This window comes from Alligator sinensis, unplaced genomic scaffold, assembly GCF_000455745.1.
Source record: "Alligator sinensis unplaced genomic scaffold, ASM45574v1 scaffold402_1, whole genome shotgun sequence".
In the NCBI taxonomy this organism is placed as follows: Eukaryota; Metazoa; Chordata; order Crocodylia; family Alligatoridae; genus Alligator; species Alligator sinensis.
The window spans coordinates 1,976,846-1,997,799 of record NW_005842089.1 but is presented as its reverse complement, the minus strand read 5'-3'; the positions used below and the strand labels follow the sequence as shown (position 1 = coordinate 1,997,799).

Below are 20,954 nucleotides of genomic sequence, written 5' to 3'. Positions count from 1 at the left end.
AGAAGAAGGATGTGGGTGAGGCACCGGTGTTCCCAGCCCCTCGGCCCATGCAGAAGTCTGCCTTTGACAATCTAGCTCCCTGTTGAGCTGTTCTGCAGTCCAAAGCTGGCGAGCTGAGGGAGGATGCTAGAGCATGCTAATGATTTCCCATTTCTTCCGTCTACATGTGGACCCACCTTCTGTGGGCACCCAGAGGAAGCTCTGTCTGCACAGCCAGCTCCGTCTGACTGCAGGTTCGAAGTACCAGAGCGCTGCCAAAGCCTCTTCACTCCTGGGCTGCTCTTCCTCTCTCCCAAGTCCCACGCTCTCCCTCTTTCCTCAAGAAAGCCCCTTGTGGCTTGGCAAATGCCAGCCCTATATCCACCCTCCCTAGCAGAGGCATCCACAGATGCAGGGCTGATGCCTGAAATGCACAGCAGCAAATCCCTGCTCCCCCAAGTGCCTCCTGCAGACGTGCTCTTGGGGATTTCTGCATGCATCGCCTGGCGGCAGCTGGGCTAGTCGCTCAGGCCAGACAAAGTGAAGCCCCTTTCAAGGGCTGTGCAATTAGCAGGCGCTGACTGCTCAGAGCCTATGGCACCTGGGTAGGTCTGTTGTGCTGAGAGCAGGCTGTTCAGAGCAGATCTCACCCCGCTTTGGCATATGAAGTGCTCACAAACCCTGCCCTTCTCTGCTTTGCCCTGCAGGCTCCAACCTGCCAAGTGCTCAGGCTCTGAGCGCTGGCTGAGACAGGGAGGAGCAGCCCCGCTACGGCCCCGAGGGAGGCCTGTGAGGACTGGGTACATGTTATTGCCCCAAGCCTTCTTTCAGTCTCCAGCGGGAGCAGGGCAAGTCTCTGGGAAGAGGGGCTCAGGAGCACAGACCCTGCTGCTGGAGGACACTGAGGGGGCTGTGATGTAGTTGGGGATGGTCCTGCTTTGAGCAGAGGGTTGGACTAGATGTGACCTCCTGAGGTCCCTTCCAACCCTCATTTTTTATGATTTTATGGATCTATCAGGACTGGCAGTACCAACTACCGCTCTGGCTGCCCTGGACACCTGCCAGCCCCTACTGTAGGGGAGCACTCCAGCCTCCCACCGTGGGCTTGATGCTGGCAGATCCCCACTAACTTGATCCAAAGACCTAGCATTCAAGTGCATCCCCCTGCCATAAAACAGCATAAATGTGACAAGACCCAGCCCCTACCTCCTCTGTGACCTTTTATATCATCACGATGATGGAGCATGTTTGTTGCCATAGGCCCTGGGGACCCCCGTCACGGAGCACAGCCCTGCTGGGTTGGCCGTTGTATGAGCACAGGACATAAAGACAGCCCTTGCCCCCCCACAAAGCTGACAGTCCAAATGCCCTCTCCTATCCAGGCTTTCCCATATGTAGCCCAGCTGCCGCACGGGCCCAAATCCAAGGGTGACACACCTAACTCTGCTCCAGCCATGCGCTTCAAGCCAGGGAGCATTTAGTTGAATGACCATCTGGCTATCAGCTCTCTGAGCCAACCTACACCCTGCCTGCCTATATCATTTCCTCCAGGGCACCCTTCTGAAGGCTGCCATGCTGGAGAGGGGCCAGCTTCAGTGGAAGAATAGCCAGGAGAGCTTTAAACCTGAGCTGCTGGCTGGCTTGAATACCTGTCTACAGGCAGGCCTGGTAGGAGAAGGCACAGGGGACTCTAATTACATTAACTACTCGATGAGAGCTCAGATCAGCCAAGAAGGCTGAGAGTAGCTCTGCTGCATGTCTCTGCCTGAGGCCTGAACAAATGGCTCGTGGGCGACTTGCCTGCAGGCAAGCAGAGCTTGGAGTTTTGTAGTATAAGTAAGCATCAAGAAGGGAGAAAATTCCCTTGTTCTGCCTGCTGGGAGCTGAAGGCCAGGTACATCTGACTCCCAAGGGCAAGTCTCTTGTCTGTGGGACTGGCTCCAAGAACACACGGTGCCCCGTGGCATACCCTGAACACATACGTGTGCAAATACATGGAAAACGTATTTGCAATATGAAGGAACTACCTCACTTAGCTTCTGCTTAAAGACCCACTAAAGGCTTGGAACGAATGGCCCTTCCCCCTTGGTTGTGGGCTGCCCGCGTTTCACCTTGTTACAGCACAACCCTCTTCCTTCCCCTCCCAGGTCGCACAGAGCAGTGCGAATGCCCACCCGGGAGGGCAGCCCTGTCACCCCCAGCGATGCAGCTTGCCTGACAAACCCAATGCCCAGAGCCAGCCGCATGCAGACAGTGCTGTTCCAAGCTAGAATGCCAAGGGATTTTCAGAACAACATCGTTATCATTTTAACGATCCAAAGACGTTTGGGATTTATAAACCTATTGAACTACAGGCCTGTGAGTCCATTCATCCTCCAGCCATCTAGAGGTACATGGTAAAGGAAAAGAAAATACATTTAGGGACCTGACTGACTGCTCTCAATGACCCTCTAGGGCAGGGGTCAGCAACCCCCGGCATGCATGCCAAGCATGGCACACAAGGCCACTGCCAGCCTGGGCTGTAAGCAGCTGCTGCCAGCCACAGAGCCCAGGCTGCTCCCAGCAAGCAGCTGGGAGGCTGCAAGCCCTGCTGCAAGCAGACCGGGCTCCATGGGTTGGCTTCAGCTGGGAGGCTGCAAACAGCTCCTCCAGGCTCCAGCATAGCTGGCTACCCACTTCACACTGCAGTAATGCTGGCTGGCTTTGGAGAAGAAGCAGGGAGTTGCTGCTCTTTGTTTGAGAGCAGACAGGGTGTTTGGGAGATTTTTTTTTTTTTTTAATTTTTTGGCTCGGGCCAAATCAGTTCTGAATTTTCTCAACTGAGCAGAGCTCAATCGCTCAAGTCTGCATGGTGCTACCACCAGCAAGTGTCCTCCCTCCCAGACTCTTCAGCCTGGGGCTCCAGATACTCCCAGATCCATGGCAGGCACCCTATGTGCAAGCTACATGCATCCTACGTTCAGATGCCCCCTAGTCTCACTTGGCCCTCGCCGAAAGGCTGAAGGAGCAAGCTAGACTCAGGAAGAGCACAAAAGCAATCCCCCAGCACCATAAATTGTGTAGCCAAGATCCTCCCATTGGGAGGCATTTGCAGACTCTCACAAGGGGGCCTGCCCACAGTGCAATGGGCAGGTCTCCACCCTCAACTACACCAAGTCATTCAAGGACAGCCCAGGTATGTAAACCCACCTGGGCTGAAACCATCATCATGATTTCTCCCCGAGATGTGTCCTGCCCTAATGCATTGGACGGATGGGATGGATACAGCTTTATCTCAGCCATGCTGCTCTCTGCCTTTCCCTTATGGGTCCCACCAAGGGGCACAGCATGGAGCAGCCCTGTTGGGTCAGATGATGCCTTCCAAAGAAAGAAGGAACCAGAAAGGGAAGTAAGAAATGATGGTGAGGAGGCCAAACAGAGCATTACATTGAGACCCCTCTGCCACAGCAGGGCTGGCTGCAGAAAGCTAGGATAGGGATAACTGTGAGACCCTCCCTGAACTTGCCCCTTATACTCTGAGACACAGACATCTGCTGCGAGATGCCAAGGCAGGAGGAGCAGTCACATCGTCTCAGGTCCAGGTGATGACACTGTTCCCTGCAGGACCCGCTGCTCCAGAAACAAGTACAACTTCCCACAGAACAGCACCTGGATGGAGCCACGGAGGACACACGCAGGGTCCGGGCGATCAGCAGAGTCACCATGAGGTGTCTGCTTCCTCCCGTGCAGCGCCCGCTTCACCGCTGGCAGCAAGCAAGGATCGGACAAGGGGGAGCTGGAGGGACCCCAGGCCCCTTTTCTCTCCAGTGGCTGCTTCTGGCAGACAGTTTGCTGCGCTTTGTGGAGCTGTCAGCCCGAGACAGGAAGATGGAAGTCTTTGCCAGAATTAATATGCACAGGTTGTTAACTGCAGCCAAAGGGTTTCCTACCACCCTATTTGGTGCCTGTCTTACCCTGGCCCTATTTCCCAGAGAGAGGCTAAAACAGCCCCCCAGCCCACAAGTCTCAGGACTGCAACACAAAGAGATGTTTGTCTGCTGGAATCAAAGGAAAGTGCAGAGCCCACTTTCCATATTCATCCGCTCGCTTTCTCTTTCCCCCTTCTCTTTCTCTCACTGTCTGCTTTCATCCCAGAATGAAGATCTGACACTAGACCCATGCAGATTGGAGAGCGGCTCGCTGGCTCTGCCTGCGCGGGGGGTAGAGAGGGAAGAGGATTTGAAAAAAGTTCACTGTGAGCCACTGGGCACCTGAAGTCTCAAGCAGGAGCTCTGAAGGCTGTGGACCTAAAGTGTTAAGATTACACCCATGCACACACAAACACTCCTGAGACAGATACAGTGTCATGCCGTGATCGGGTGGAGTGGTTTTACTGGCATCTGTCTGGGTGGCAGAGCAGCATAGCTCATATGTAGCTGCCCCCACTGTGTATCATGGCCTGATCCCAGACCTACGCCAGTAAAACCTTTTGGCAAGTTCACACCACAAAGCAAGTCAGAGCACAGTGGAAAGAAAAGTTGCATCGTGGATCTGTCCCTGGGCTGGCCTGAGACTTGGCTGACCCTGGCTGTGCTGCTGGCCTGCTGAGTGCCTTTGGCCAAGCCACTTGCCTCATCCGTAATGATGCTGCTCTAAAGGGCGCTGAGGCCAGCTGATGAACAGGAGTAGAGATGAGGTGGGCATTGTTGCTATCAAAGCCTGGCCGGCATCAGAGAAAGGTTGGGCCCTTCAGGCACCTTCTACACCAGTGGTGCAGCCCTGCGAGAGCCCCTGCCACTTCACTGCACTAGTATCCAGTCTCGAGAGACAGAAAACATGTTTTAGAGAAGTCTTAGAGGTGTCTCCAAATTGCTGTTGGGACAATTAACTGCCTACAGAGCCTGATGTGTTAGGAACAGGGGTCCAGAGGCAATAAGAAGAACCTGCAATTAAAACTTTCTGTGCCTAGATATGGAACGGTTGAAAGCCCCGGTCATTCAGCCTTCCCACAACTGGGGCCTGGAGAAGTTGCCCTTTTTGGCCCTGTAGGGCTAACAAGACGCCAGCCTTTCTAGGATTTCAGGGACCCCCTTGCATGGGCATCCAAACACTTCTTGTTTTAAAGCCATGACAATCTGACACCTTACTGCTGAGTCAGGACCAGCTCTTGCCCATCTTTGGCCTCAGGCTGGGGTCATTTTCCAGGATGGATTTAAAGATAATGGCCTGTGGGCAAATGAGTTGAGAGAGGTCCACGGTAGAGACCAGCATGGAGTTTGGGAAGGCTACTGTGCAGGGGTGGAGGGTACCAGGAGCAGCAAACTGGATACCGGAGGGCAAGAGGAGGAGCTTCCCAGAAGGCATGGGGATGGTGCGACTGGCGTAGAGCTGAAAGGGATGATGCCCAGCAGCAGGATTCGACTGCCCATGGTCAGAGACAGAACAGGGTGATGGGTCTTCGACATCAGATGCAGGGGCAGCAAGAGAGGAGCGCTTTGCAATAGGTGTGAAACAGCATCTCCCACGACTCCAAATGCCTCTTGCTGAGAGAGAATGACCTCTTGTGGCAAGCCAGGCCCTTGCACCAACAGCAAGCGAAACCCCAAGCAAAACACAGCTCTATCCCATCAGCATAAGAACAGGGACCCGTCTCCACATTGCCCCTACCACTATCATGCACACATGCAGTGCTGCCTATGCAGTTCAGACAGGCTGAAGGTCAATCCTGGTATTCAGACTGCCTGAAAAGAGCAGCCCACACCCCTCTGCTGCTGAACAGCCCCTCGCTAGTGCTCTCAGACGAAGCTCCCCACAGGTTACCTTCTTCTCCAGGTTCTTCTTCAGGTTACCTTAACCCTTCTTACCTACCTTCTTCAGGTTAACCTTACTTTAAATATATCGGGGTGGGCATCAGGGGCTAGGCGAACAACTATTCACCAAGGCGCCCCAGGGGAAAACCAGGAGCAACAGCCATAAACTCCTAGAAGAAGGTTTCAGACTGGATATAAGGAAAAACTTCTTCGCGGTTCACGTGACCAGACTCTGGAATAGACTCCCAGCCGGAGCGGTGCAGGCACCTACCCTGGAGATCTTCAAAAGGAGACTGGACGCACTAGACTAGATGTTATTAGACCCCAGCGCTCTTTCCTGGCCAGAGCAGGGGGGCTGGACCCGATGGTCTCACAAAGTCCCTTCCAGCCCTAAACGTCTGTGAATCTGTAAGCCCTTCACATACTGGATGCCAAGTACAAATAAAGAAGCAGGACATTTGAGGTCTGAGACCTCGAGGCCTCACTAGTGCCTTTTCCCCATCCTACACTGTGGCCCCTGTGCCTTACAGCTGTTGTGCATCACAGCCAGCGACACAAAGCTGCACATAACAGCTTGTCAGAGATGGAAGTAAGGGTCCACTGGAAAAAAAAAACCCAGGATGTAAATATTCAGGCATCTGTCAGTGGGAAGAGTTGTCTGGGCAACACACCTCTTGGGAATTCGCAGCTCTTTGTTAAAGCAAGCATCATCTCAGCACTTAAAGAAACTCGGGCAGCCCAGAGGTTAGCATGACCCTTACAAATAGACCCGAGTTAGGGCAACTGCTTGCAGCATGGCTGTCCCCTTACAACAGGGTGGGTGCGAGGTGGTCCTGTATCCTCAGCAAGAACTGAGGATGCCTGAGGCTACTGCTTTGTGATGCAGTTACAATCGAGTCCCATCTCCACGGCATGGCTCAGGGGACAGCGAGGTGGCACCAACAGTCGCTAGACCATAACAGCATCACACCGTATGTCCACCAACCCAGCATCCTGTCCCACCCCGTGGCTACCGAGGGCAAGGGAGGATGCAGACTCTAGGATGCTCGTTGTACACACAGGTCCCAATCTGAGTTTGGGATAAGGTGATGGGAGGACCATCAGCTTCTCAGACATGGGTAGGACAGAAAGGAGCTGTTGGCAGAGGGCTGGTGATTTGAGCTCCATGGCACATGGTGCTGGCAAACTGCATCTTTGTTAGTCAGTCTTGTGGCAAGGAAAATGGGGATATTATGGGTCTGATCTAAAGTTGAAGTCGTAAAAATCTTTCCATGGAGTCCAACGGGCCCCTTCAAGTTCCTTTTCTCACTAGTGCTGCTCATCAGGTGGCGGCCCCTCTACAAATACCAAGCATGTTCTCATATTACTACAAAACGACAGCAGTCCTGGTGGTCTGCAGGGGCTGCCCAGCCCCAGGCTGGGGTCTGGAGAGAACAGCGCGCTTCCCTGACGAATGGCTTCCAACCTTGCTATCTTTTACAACCCACAACTAAGTCTCTGAGCCGCCCTGAGAGGCAGATGGGTGCCGAAAGCTGAAGTCTAATCCAAAGCATAAGTGGAGGATGAAGAGAGGAAGAAAGCTGCCCACAGCCATTCCCACAAGCAGAGCCAAGAACAGCCTCAGGTCCCTTGACGTCCAGTTCATCCGCTGCCCAAGGGCACACCTGACCGGTGAGGAACAGCGCTCCTTTTGCCCCTGCGGCCACACTGAGAGGGGTTCAGACTTAGCGACGCTGAAGCACATCCACCTTCCTTGGCTTTGGTTTCCAGTGGCTTCAGCTTCCCCTGCAGACCAGGAAGGGATTTTATCCAGAGCCTCCAGGTTTAGCCCACCTTTCCATGGCCCATCTTTCTTTGGGCCCCCATCAACCCTTGGTTGTGCAGACCAGGCTAAGGCCCTGCAGTCCTTTAGGACTGATTGTCATAACGAGCCAAGAGGATTATTCTTTTTAGCCCCTCTCCCCTGACAGCCACGTCACCATCGCTCTGGCAGCAGTGATGGAGCCGGCGAGTGAGTCAGCCCAGAACTGCTGTCTCAATCCTGGGCTGACTCAGGAGGCAGAGAAAGCAATGGCCTCGGATGGATGTTAGAGCACCAACGGCACTCAGCCCCTATTTGCTCTGCCTGGTCACTCAGCGTCCCGGCTAGACAGCAAGCTCTCCAAATCACCCCTTCCTCCTCAGCCAGCCTAAGCACAGATCAAGACCACGTGTCTTGGGCTAATACCTGCCAGACCCAAGCATTATTCTGAGCCGTCCCTTTGTGGATGTTGAAGCTGGTGTTTCTGCTGATGTAAATTCCTGTAAGCTGGGGCCTGGCCCAAGCACCTCTGCTGACCTGTAATCTTATAATGCTCCAGTTCTGGACTCGGCTAATAGGATTTGCTCTTTGTTCTTCTCCCTGGCTTATAATTAGGCCACTTCTGGGGAGTTCAGCCCAGCGTTGAAAAACAATGTGGCCAAGGAGCAACATGCATGCAAGGTTTGGCTGCTTGGATGAGACCCACACCCCATCCGACTGCAGGCGAGATGCTGACAACTAGAGCACTGTGACAGGAGACAGTGCTACGGCCACCATCGCCAGCCTGGGACACACTCTGCCATTTGAGATCCCCTTCCACTCAGCAAGGTGGCATGGAGCAGTGACCATAACCCCTACCTCTACAGTAACAAGAACATTTTTGCCTAAGCCAAGTTACTAGGACAATTTTACAAATCTGGGTCCCCCCCACACACTTTTTAGTAACCAACCTGGAAAATATTTTCCATTGAAAATTCCAACTTCCCAGGACTGCCAGCTGTGATAACACCCACGCATGCACACACATGTATGTTATCCCCTCCCCCGGGTCACGTGCCTCTGATTCTGTGCCTGCTTCCCTGCATCTGTGTGCTCCCTGTTTTTCTCCTACGCAAACATATGGTGCTCCAGACTTCAAAAGTAAAGCCCTATGCACTGCAGGTTTTAAATATAGCCCCCTTTCTCCTCTGCTCCCCATGCCAGGTGGAGGAGAGACTGTGGAAATCAACCTGGCACCAGCTTCCTCGGCTGGCTTGTGGACAGATCCATTCCTGGTGGAAGGACCACAGAGGAGGGCACAGTGGGTGGGGTTGAGGGAGCAAGGAGCAGATTGCTGTCTCTTTAGCGCTATTTTAATGCTACTAAAAGTGCTGGCAACTGCAGTAGCAGAATGAGACTGAAAAATGAAGCACGGGAGGCTCTTCCTCTGGAACATTTGTCTTCCTAGCTTGCAAACGCTGCTAGGTTGGCGCTGGGTATTTACATACGTACAGAGCCTGGCACATTGGGACTCCACCCTGCCCAGATGTCTCTGGGGAGGGCTACTACCATATGAATGTTAAATAGCAATAAGATGCGTGTAGACACACACAGGTTTATATTACTCTGAGAGGTGCTATGGGCTGTGGGAGGGCAAGGTTTGGATCCATGGACAATCCCAGACTTGTTAAAGCCACTGGGGTGCCAATACCATCAGGCTCATCAGAAGGGACGGTCCAGCCCTTTCTACAGAGTAGAGATGTCAAGTTAACCACCCACAAACTAGCAGAACAGCGGGTCAGACCTACGCTCGGCAGACTGAGGGGCTGCTCTTGGTGCCAGCTCGGGGGTAAGAGGTTGGCAGTATGGTGTGTGTGTCAAAAGACTCTGGAGCCCAATAAGCATGACCCCCAAAGGAAACCCAGCATCCAGACAGCCCATTGCGGCATTGCAGGGAGCTAGTGTAGGGGGATCTGAGCAAGGAAACTGCCAGCTCTTCTTTGTTTCTCACATGTTCAGGAGAACAAGACTTTGTGTGCATTTTTGTACCAAGAATATGCCCGACTCATACTACTAATGGAAACAATCCTGCAAGTGGCGGCTAACACACATGTACATATACCTATACACAAGTACACATGTAGATATGGCTGTTTTGTTAGCAGGTAAGCACCAAAATCCCACTGAAATTCAGTAGCTAACCTCTAACATGCCTTGGTAAATCCCAGTCATCCATCCAGGTATGTTTTTTCCAACTGCTTTTGTAGCATGTCCGACTACAGGAAAGAAACTCTTACGAGGGAATTTATGATGTTGGAGTAATAGCAGGTCATGGCATTTTTAAGGACAGATGGATGGGTGACTATGCTCTCTAATTAAATTGCCGAGCTGGGTTTGCTCATTCCATCTGATCTCTGTGAGCTCTCTGACAACAGTCGATTAGTCACAAGTATGCCTGCAAATCCCAAGCGGCTCCCAAATGTTAGCAAAAGCTGCCTGCGTGCCTGAGAACTCAGCCCAAGAAGTGCATTATCTGGTATTCACTATTCATTATGTGCTTGCTTGAAATGTTTCACTCGATCGGAGGGCACAAAGAACACCGCGTGCCCGGACGCTAGACACTAATGCAGCCCCAGGTGTTACACCAGCAGTTACTGGGAACAAAATCTGAAAAAATCTCTCTGACAGCCCAAGTTAGTGGGAAAGCTGGGTTCACTGGCTAACCTTAGGGACTAGAACCTGTTGACCTGAAAGCTTTATGTTACCTTCGTCAAAGTTTCTGACTTACAGGATGTAACAGAGGAAAGGGAGATAAGGTAAAGCATAAGCATAAGCAAGCATAAGTTAGGGCAGCTTTGGGGTTGCTGCAACCTCAGCAATTGAGACATGGGGGCTGCAGCGGGGTGCTAATACAGCTTTGCCCATCACCCCTTGGTTTGTGCTGAGGCCACAACTCTTGTGGAGCACAGACCTTGGCCAACTTTCTCCATCAAAGATGCAACAAATATGTTGCCCTGTTTGACCCTCTTGGCCCAGACCCATTAATGAATGCACAGAACTTTGCAAAGAAGCTGGCATTTGCTTCGTGAATGAAGGTCATGAATTCCCATCCTTTTAGTTCTCAGGTTTCCCATGGAGCAGCCTTCCCCTTGCACACAAGGGACAGATCCACAACAAACAGCTGTTTTAACCTATGGTCAAGGTGCACCATTGGTCAGAGCCAGGGCAATGTTGCAGCAAGTCAACTGGACCAAGCGTCAGAGGAGCGGGGTTGTGGTCCCGGCGCTGTACTTACCACCTGTGTGATTGTAGGTGAGTCACTGGCCTCAAGTTCTCTATTTGACTCAATAGCAAGAGAGACTGCCTCCCACCTTGTACGTACACGGCATCTAGAATAATGAAGTACTCATGGTGGTTGGAGTTCAATGCATGCTTGGAGACAACTAACAACCAGCTGCCCGAGTGATTCAGTGAATGCTTATGAGACACAAATACACGTCAGGAAAATCTGCCTTCGGGTATCCATTTGCAGCTCCCCAGAACTTACGACTAGTTCACACATCTCTTCGGGCTAACAAGTGAGGACTATCATCTTAGCAAGTGTTATTTGTAACAAAAGAGTTCAAGCAACTCTCAAGCTGTGATTTCAGTCAGGGCACTTGACAGGAGCCGGGCACTGCAATGTAAGCCATCAGGCATGAAGGTAATTATTTCTCTCTCTCCTTCAGTCTCCCCATGCATAAACCCCTCCAACTACCAGCCAAGCAACCATGCTACAAACTCTGGATCCAAGTACAGAGCTGAGTTCAAACTTTCCCCAAGTTCAAAGTACCCGCATCACTGCTAATCTGTGATGAACTCCAGGCTCATGTTTTTAGTGGGGGAACTTGCATTGTGGCCAAATCAGAAGTAGCCTTTTCCAGATTTTGACACAAATGGGAACATTTTGAGATTTGAGTCCCACTTGGCTCTGGCAAAATATAAACCTTGTGTTTCTTGTATTATCTTTCTCCTTAAGTCATTCAGCTTCTGATCTGGGCTGAGATCCCCTGGTTATCTATATGCTCCTTGGTGTATATACATTGATAAAAGACCCTGAAGGAACTATAAATAGAAGTAACAGCAGTCATTCTCCTACTTTCTTTCCTGCCTGTTGAGCCAGTTTATACATTTTCCCCATGTGTTTGCTAGGATCTGTGTATGCGGTGGATCTTTATGCAGTGTGTAAGAGAAGTCACCAGGAGAAAGCCGCGTCAGGCAAGGGGCTTTTATGTTTCCTTGCAGATGTGACTGTTGCTTTGAGTCGAGGCCTGAGGTCACTGTTCTCGTGGCTGCCTAGTGACTTCCTCTTGCACTCCTGGTCTTCTTCAGCATTTCCTATGCACTGTGCTGGTTCAGGCCTAACAGCTACATAGTTACATCCTGTGAAACAGGAGCACTAATCACTGCGCAGAGCTAAAGAGTCAAGCCTGGCTGAAATCCAACACTGTAGTTAGTGATGGAAGGGACCTGCTGGATGCTCAAATCCATCCACCAGCCAAAGAAGGCATGGATAGGAGAGAGAGGACGTACTGGGCATGTCTACGTGTGCAATTCATTCGCAGCAATAAACTCCGGTGCGTATCACGCCAGAGTTTATTGCTCCCAAGCATGCCGTTTGAGCATGCACCTGGGACCACAACATGTTGCATTGGGTTGGAGCAGCCCTGGCTGGCAGGGGGCCCGGGGGGGTCTTTCTTCATAACCCTGTTGGAGTACTAAATCGAGGTTATCATGATCACAACGTTTGCAAGCAGCTCAACAAGAACTAAGCAAAGACTCAAGCTCATTTCTCCAGTTGGCAACAATTTATAGCCATCCCTTCTCTGAGCTGGATTGGAACAAGGTGACCTTGAGATGGAAGGTTTCATATGCAGCCTGAGCCATTCGCTGCATTTTTCCTCTTGACCGAAACCCAAGCACATCTCCTTTCCAGCCTGGAAGCGCTTCGTTATAAAGCCCTGTATTAACCTCATGCGCCTCGGAAGCAGACCCTCAGATACATTACAGCCCACTTTTGGGACTTGCAAAAGGATTCCTGAAGGTGGATTTTGGATCTAAATCTACTAAGGTTTCCTCTCCAATCCCCAGCCTTTCCCTGGCTGGGAAGTTTTAAGTGGCATCATTCATTGCTGCTTCTGTTTTCATTGTTATTATGGGTTTGCAAGCTCCAGGCAGACAAATTTAATAAATATCTGGGGCCTGTTACTTGAATAAATTAAATCTTGAACCCATATCAGTTAACTAGTGTGATTCTGCCACTGTGCGGCCTGCAGTTCCCAACACACACCCATCTGTACTCCATGGTCTCAATCTGCTGACACAGTCCAGACATCATGGTTCAATTTTTATCATGTCTCCTTTAAATTACATTTCTTCATTACCAAAGTAAAGAAAGCACTTTATGTGCCCGCAGGGAGGGGAACAAGATGTTTCCTTAGCCTGGCTAGGTAAAAAAACCCCCCATGTGGGACTGAAAAATGATAACAGCCATCAGACTAATAAGTTCAGATACATCGTATATGTAATATATTCATATCCAGTATGGGGACAACATCCGTAGAAATGTCTCGTCACATGCAGGGCGGCTGGGGATAGAAGTATAACTTTTATGTTCAGTGTAAGTGGGCATAACTGGCAAAGGAGGGTACTTAGCCATTCGCTGGGCGTGGAAAAGACATGTTATGTATCTACAGAGGTGGCAGAACGGAGGTGCAGCAGGGAAAGTGGCTGGCAGGAGGTGGTCAGATAAAGCAGGAGGAATCTGATCTGCTTCCCCTCCCCGTGTGTAACCCACACCACCGTTTTGTGTCACAACTAAATATGGGTCCTGGCATAGATGATGATCTAGCTCAAAGAATACTGTTACTTGCTACAGAGCATCACCAAGTTATGAATGACAAGGGGGTGTTTTTGCTGGTAAGATGATTTGAAGCCTCCCCTGTGCCCAGGCACACACACAGAAAGAGGTGAGGCCAGCAGCAGCACATCCCAGCGAGGCTGGTTTTCCATGGTATTGGCACAGGTACATTCAAGCTACAGTCCACATCCCATTTTGAGACCACCATTAGGGAGCCCAGCATGTTAATGGCAAAGGGGCTGCTCCCCTCAACAACTGAATAAAGCAAAAGATGCTCTCAAATAAGGGATTTGTTTAGAACAAAAAGCTGCTTAATGATACTAAGACTAAGGGACTCGCCTGCCCACTAAATGGAATCAAACTCGGTTTCTTTTCTCTTGCTCTTAAATATGGCCCTTCCTTCAAATTCCTTCTTCTTTCCCTGCTCTGCAGTGATCCTCCCTCTCCTCTTTGAAGTCATCTCCTATTTAAGCAAGGCGCCAACCTTGGATAAATCTTGGGCAATGTTTTCAGCCCGTAAGTGGAGAACCTTCTCCCATCTTATCTGGCAGTTCATTAAACACACGTTCATTGATTGCTTCCTTCTAATTCTGGTTGTGCAAGGGCTTTTACGCAACGGGTCTTTCATCTGAATGTGTTTTCAAGGGTATGTGTGTGTGTGTGTGTTGGCGGGGGGCGGCATTTATTGACCACCAGCTGCCATCAACCTCTGCCTTTGTTGGCTCTCTCTTGAACTGGACAGGCAGCTCCAAACACTTCTTATCAGATTAGGGATTTATGATCTTTCAAGGGGCAATAAACGGCACAAAAATGAGCATTTCCCATCCTCTTTCAACATGTGCCCAGATGCCTTATTGCCCTTCTGAGAGGCCGAGCTGTATTTGCACTTCTTTCCAAAACACAGACCACCCCCACCCCCTTTCCTGAGTCAAATGTACCAGCGGGATACTCATCCCTCCCTTGCATGCCACGGTGTAGGTCTTGTGACTGATTACCCTAGTTCCTTCTGCTTGCCAGAAAGCCCATGAGGCCTGGTTGCTGAATAGGGTCCTACCTGACAATGTGAGCAATCTAGCCCTAAGGCTAATCCCCTGTGCTAGGCTCCCATAAGCCACCACAGCTGCACAAGATTTTTTCTCCCAATGGACCTTGGGCTGTTCCAGCCCCTCACTGTATGGGATTGCATCATGTGTCCGGCTCTGGCTGCTTATGACCACGGCATTAGTCTGGTGGGCTTGGAAATTTGCCTGAGAAACCTGGACATTGCTATGTTCCACTTCCATGCCTGGCATAGAAAAGATTACAGGGAAGTAATCTAAGGACCCAGATAAAGGAACAAGCCTGGTGCCAGTTTTTAGGCTCCTTGTCCCTGCCTGACTCTACCACTCAAGCACCATCTGACCGCATTTCTCCTTGGAAATCATCTCTTCTAAGCTATGGATAATCTTCATAAGTAAGGGCTTGATTCAGGAAGGCACCAGGTCCCTTCAGCTCCCACTGATGTCAGAGGGAGCTGAGACTTCTTGGTGCCTTGTAGGATCAGACTCTTGATAAGGAGGAAAGTCCAATGGGAGACAAATGTGGAAGTGAGAGCAGTAGGTAGAAGATGGTGATGTGCTCCTTGGTCTGCAGATGTCTGTCTGGCAGAGGAGGGAGCAGCTGCTTCCTTTTCAGATGCACAGCAAGGCCCTCTCCCAGCTGGCTTCCCTTGGGTTCTTGGCAAATGTACCTCTCTATTTCATGATGCTCCTCTCTGGAGCACAGCCTGAGCCTCTGTGCACCTGCTGGTGGTGGAAAACAATGCCATTTTCCCTGCTACCTGGATGCAACATGGGGAGCTTTTGAACTCTGCATAGGTGAAAGAGTCCGTGTTAGGGGAGATGTGATCTCCTCTATAACGTGGGAGTTGCAGTGCACAATTATCCACCTGCTATTTTTAAACAGGAGGATAAGAGGATCTCGCACCAACCTCATGAGATGCTGGGTTAATGCCATGCCCTGACGTTAACACCTACATTACTTGATGTGAAATTCAAGAGTCTTCTCATCTCTTCTTGCATGCTGGATTCTCTTGGACCATCCTGACTTTCCACAGGTCCTCAGGTTTCTACCTTAAGGTTACTCACTGCTAGTGAAGGCAGCAGAACCCACTGGATACAGATTGCCCGGCACAGTCCTCCCATCCCAGCCCATGAGGCAGAGGGTACAGAAGAGAGCAGATGCTCCCTATGGCATGCAACGTAGACCTGCAGCTACTGCCTGAAGCAATGGTAGCTTGGCTTCCATGCCTGCACCACCAGAGCAGGTAAGCATCTATAGGAGCAAACACTAGCATGGAGAGCGGGAGAGAAGATGGCAGAGTAGTGGATGGGTTGCCCTTCATGGAAACAGCAATCCCTCTCCAAAGGACTGGGAAGATGCAGCTCTTGTTTGTCCCACAGTGCTCCAAGAGTCACCCCAAGGGGAGAGATTCAAGAAGATGCCAAAAGGTCATCCACCTTCCACCTGAGATATATAGTTTGGGAAGGGGCGGTATAATGGGGCTCCTTCCTCCATTGAGGCCCCTTCTCCGTAAGCCCCACAACTCAGCTGCCAACTTCCAGCCAAGGAGCAGTGAGAAGGAGATCTCCTTTCCAATACTGACTCTTAATGTTGACTGTGACCCTGAGATGCATAGCTCTGGCCCCTTGCTCTTCAAGACCTTGCCAAGCTGATGGATCCAGCTTTGGCCTTGTGTTCATCAAGGCACTTGGCTAAGGACACACCAAGCAGCGATGCGGCCGACACTACAACCAGCCATCTTTGACTCCCCAGCTTGAATGACCAGGTACCCATTTACAGCCGGGGTGCCTGGGTACATGCTTCAGCACAGCTCTAGTGTTATGCTGAAACACAAAATTGCCCAAAGGGCCAGTTTTGCTCTCTGGTGTCAATACCCCAGATCTCAAAACTTCTCCATATCTCTAAGGGGTTTGACCAAGGTTTCACTGAACAAGCCTCGATCTACTTGCACCGCAGCTCGCCCGGTCCTAAGAGTCAACTCTTAGCAACCCATTCAACACAAAAGTCACTACATAAAAAAATGCGCCTAACTACATCTAGCAGATCTTGCCCTCTGACTGGAAAGAAGGATTTTCTAAAAAGGGATCTATCGGCTTCTGGAATACGTGCTGCTTTGGTGCACTAAGCATTCGTGTCCTTTCATTCGTCTGAACAGACTGCCATAACAATTTGTGAAAACAATTCTGAGTTCTCTTGGTTTTCATAAAGACTGTGTTTAGGAAAGCATTTAAACAACTTAGAGAGCAAGTTTATAAAACATTATCACATAGCTCACCTATTTCCACAACAAAATTAATAAGAAAAAAAATGTACAACGTCAAAATGGTTCTTCAATAGGAACAGAGAACACTTAAACAGCAACTGAAGGAACAAGAAGCGAGTCTTCATTTGAATGATACGGGGAGCAACCACAAACCCAGTTCCAGGGACAAACTGACTGTAAAAGTCATTTTCAATAGAAATATGATAGTAGCCATCTGGAATCTGACAAGTCAACACGGTCTTTCATAGAAACCATCCCACCGTAACAATTCTTTGGAAGGCCATGGACTGATCACATATGAAAATGTAATCATTCCCCCTGGCACTTCCCCTAGAGGACACTGGCAAAGGAACCATGGACCCGTGTGCAGGAAACCTTGGCTCTAAGTACCTGCTCTGTGCCTAAAAGCCTTGGTCTCTAGCTGGTCTATGTCATAGCTTGGTCTATGTCTTGGGGGTCAGGCTAGATGATCTGTTCAGGTCCCTCCTGACCCTAGCTACTATGAAACTATGAAACCAGGACTGAATTCAGCACAGAAATTCTGTTTTCAAACACCTCTCATCGAGTCCTTCCACTGTAACCTCACCTGAAAATGTCACTACATCACAGTATTCATTATTCCCTTTTGACTCATCCCTAAACCTATCTTCATGATTCAGGTATATACAGCATTTCCCCTATCCAAACACATGGCAATCTCCTATTGCCGTTTACCTGTGAGCGTCTTGAGTATCGCTATGGATTGGCTAGAGGCACCGGAAACGAGTTCTTTGGCCAGGACTGATCGTTCCTCAGGTATCCTCTTAAGCAGGTGGCCCCGTGGTAGATCCTCACACATCTGAGTCACTGAATCAAGTTACTACCTCTAGGGAAGATCCTGCCACACTGGAAATGCAGACTTCTATTTCGGGCTAAGGAAAGGATCAATAATGTAGTCCCACCTGGGAAGCAGCTAAGTCAGAAAAGACAGAACAAATTATCCTTTATTCTCCTGTTCATGCGGAGACCCACCGGAGCTCTTGCTCGCTGCTAGCAGCACAATGGGGAAAAAACGAACCTGCCCTGACTTCAGTATTGCGATCAAACCTTGCAGGGGGGAAGGGGTTGTAATGGGAACATCTCAGAAAAATGCCAGTTCCCTATGTAACAGATTGGTGCCATGCTGGGGGGCTCCCCTGATCACTGGGTATCTTTTGGTTCAAGACCTCTCTCCCTTCATGGACTGATGGAGAGCCTTGAAATTAAGCCCCAGAGCTGGGAGCGAGGTGCCTTCCAGCCTGTTCATAAGCCTGTGAAAAACTTGGACAAGACACCATCAATGGCTTGACAACGACTGCTGATTCTGGGTGCCCCAATTTGAAACAGGGACTGCTTTTCAGAGGTGTTTAATGCCACCCCTCCAAAGGCTGACAGTGGATCAGAGCACCCCCAACAAGGAAACTCAACAATCGAGGCACCCAAAATCCAGGGGGGGCACTTTTGACTTAGTTTCTGTCAAGGAAATGGGATTAATAAGACCTGCACCCTGGGATGCTGCAAGGCAGAGTACAGAGATGCTGGGGAAAGACAAAACGCTTCCTGTTATCCCCAAAAAACCAAAGTGGAGGTACCAACCCACCAATTGCCTTTTGTTCTGGAGAACTCAGCATCTTTCCAGACCTATGGACTATGTCCTGCAAGTCCCTGCTTCCCGGAGCGGAAGGGAAGAAGCGAGGGGGATCCTCTGTGTTTCGAAACCCGCTGCAAAACAGTTAGACTCACAGATTTAAAAGCACATCCACTTGGTTTACCTTGCGTATCTCGTCTTCTGAAAATCCAGGATTCTGGACATGAACATCTCGGCAGTTCCATGAGAATCCAGCTCTGGTTTGTCCAGGGGATGCGGATGTGGGGAGAAGAAGAGGCAAAGCGAGAGAGGGAGGAGGAGAGGAAATCCAGGAGCAGCAGGTTAAATCCCTGAGGCAGGTTCTCAGCTCAGCCACGGGCAGGGGCCGGGGGTGTCTCTGTGATTCCTGCCACCCAAGGAGGAAGCTGCAAGCCTTGGGGGAGCCGTACCAACTTCATCCGCTCTTGCTTTGTCTTCTGGCTCAGGCATGTGGAGGTAGCAACTCACAGGACCAAAGACCAGCTCGCTCGCTCTCTTTCCCCACTAACACAGTGTGTGAGCGTGTGCCTCTGTGCGTGTGTTTAAAATGCTAGGGAGAAAGAAAAAAAAAAATCAAGGCCACGCTCAGGTTCCCCCCGCCCCCTGTTGCACAAGAGAATAATACAGTAAAAACAAAGGCAACCTAAGAGAGACCGCGGGCGAGCGAGGGAGTGTGAGCTGGGTCCTGATGCAACAGAATCAGCTGCTCAGATGTGGAGGAGGGAAAGCAGAGAAGAAAGAGACAGAGACAAATACAATCCCTCCCTGCCCATGGCCAGAAGGACCTGCCCAATCCTCTTATCCGACGTGGTGACTTGGAGAGGAGCTATAAATACCCCCTGCAGATCAAATGGCAGCAGATTTGAATTTAAAATGTAATTAAGCTGGGGGTGGGGGGAGTGGGGAGAGGGAGACAGACGGACAGACAGACAGATGGAGCCCCCCTGAGTGGCAGACAGGGAGAGGGGATGAAGCCTGGGAGCCCCCACGGCAGGGCTGGGGCATCCCGCAGGGCATTGGATGGGGGATGCGGCTGGCTGTGCCCAGCACCCTCCTGCTTCAGTCTGGGGCTGTGCTACCAGGGGCACCTGCCCCGGTGGAGTCACAAAAGGGTCGGCAGGGCAAGGTGGGGTTCATCCTGGGTTTCCATCACTTCACCCCAATCCACCCAGCGTGCTTGCTGGACCTGCCAGACTGAGGGGACCTGGGGTCGCTCCTATTCATGCCAGAAGCTGTGAGGAAGACAACCTGGGCTCAGTTTGCCTAAGGAGGGGACAGCGGGGAAGGAGCTGGCTCCACCCCACATGGGTTTCCCCGCATTACACTGAGCTGAGCCCACGAGAAATGGGTGCCCGTGTCAACAGGGAGCAGGGTTTGCACCAGGTTAGCAGAATGGTTTGATGCCCTGTAAATGTGACCTGCGCCCTTCTGTGTGCCTGTGTCAACAGGGGGTGGAGCTCGCACTGGATTAGCAAGATGGTTTAGCGTGCTCTAAATGTTACGCCTGTCCACACCCCTCTCTATGCCCATGTCAACGGGGTTCACACCAGATTGGCAGGATAGCTTGGAGCACTCTAAATGTTACGTCTGCCCACACCCCTCTGTGTGCCCAGGTGAAGAGGGAGCAGAGCTCACACTGGGGTAGCAGGATGGTTTGGAACAAGCTCAGTCTCTCTTTGGAGCACTCTAAGTGTTACATCTGTCCACGGCCCTCTGTACGCATCAGCCTATCTGGGAGGATCTATTCTAGGGGCAAAGCAGCTTCCACTTCAAGGGGCAATTTGAAACCCACGTCACTAAATGAATGCAGCTTCACATGTGGGCTCTTGTCAAAGGTGTTAAGCCCAGTTTTTAGCCATGTGGCTTGCACCTGCCACTGTAGAGCTGGGATCTCTGGCTGGAGTGTTTACACATGCAACTTGAAAGGCGATTGCCTCAAATTAGCCTTGACTGTCTCAGGGCAAAATGCTAATCCAGATACATCGTGGGGGACAGCGCGTGTGTGCAGTCTGTGAGATCCCAGGTTAAAATTCTTTGTCCTGGAGTAAACCAGAAGGGTGATTTTAGCATAAATGGCCAGTTCAAAAGCGATATAGAAAAGCTTGGCTAAACCCAGCTTGTGTACAGCCTTGTATCAGTATGAAATACAGATGTTCAAGCAGAACAGCAGCCCCCAGGTGTGAGTGGGGTAACAGCAGGATCAAAAGGGGTTTATTCCAGGAGAGTTTATCCTCCTAAACTAGCGGGTTAAATTATACCAGCACAAGATACCCTTAGCCCATTATTGTTGCACCGTCATCGGAGGCTGGGCTAATCTAACTTCCAATCTAAATCACATCCTCAACCCAAATCGTTAAATCAATACCTGTAACGCAGCTGGGTTGGGCCGGTTTCACTAAATCTATCTTTCTGAACTGGTGGAAGTAGGGCAGCTGGTGTGCGTAGAGAAAGCCTCCATCTGTGAAGTGATGTGCGCACACTTCAGAGCCCATTAGAAATCTGGAAACTGTTGCCACATCTCTTACCCGGGGAGGAGA

The 20,954-nt window shown here is 50.7% G+C and overlaps 1 protein-coding gene and 1 non-coding gene across 2 annotated transcripts in view; both read right to left on the bottom strand.

The window, feature by feature from the left end:
- Positions 1-18,856, bottom strand: part of MMD2 (monocyte to macrophage differentiation associated 2) — a 32,097-nt gene extending 13,241 nt beyond the window's left edge. The window contains exon 1 of the mRNA XM_006023960.2: positions 18,563-18,856. Within this exon, the coding sequence (XP_006024022.1) occupies positions 18,563-18,609 (47 nt within the window). The 5' untranslated portion in view covers positions 18,610-18,856. The remainder of the gene's footprint in view (positions 1-18,562) is intronic.
- LOC112550369 lies at positions 2,997-3,162 on the bottom strand. Its single transcript, XR_003094176.1, has one exon. It is a non-coding gene; the product is annotated as a U1 spliceosomal RNA (small nuclear RNA).
- Positions 18,857-20,954: the final 2,098 nt, after the last annotated feature.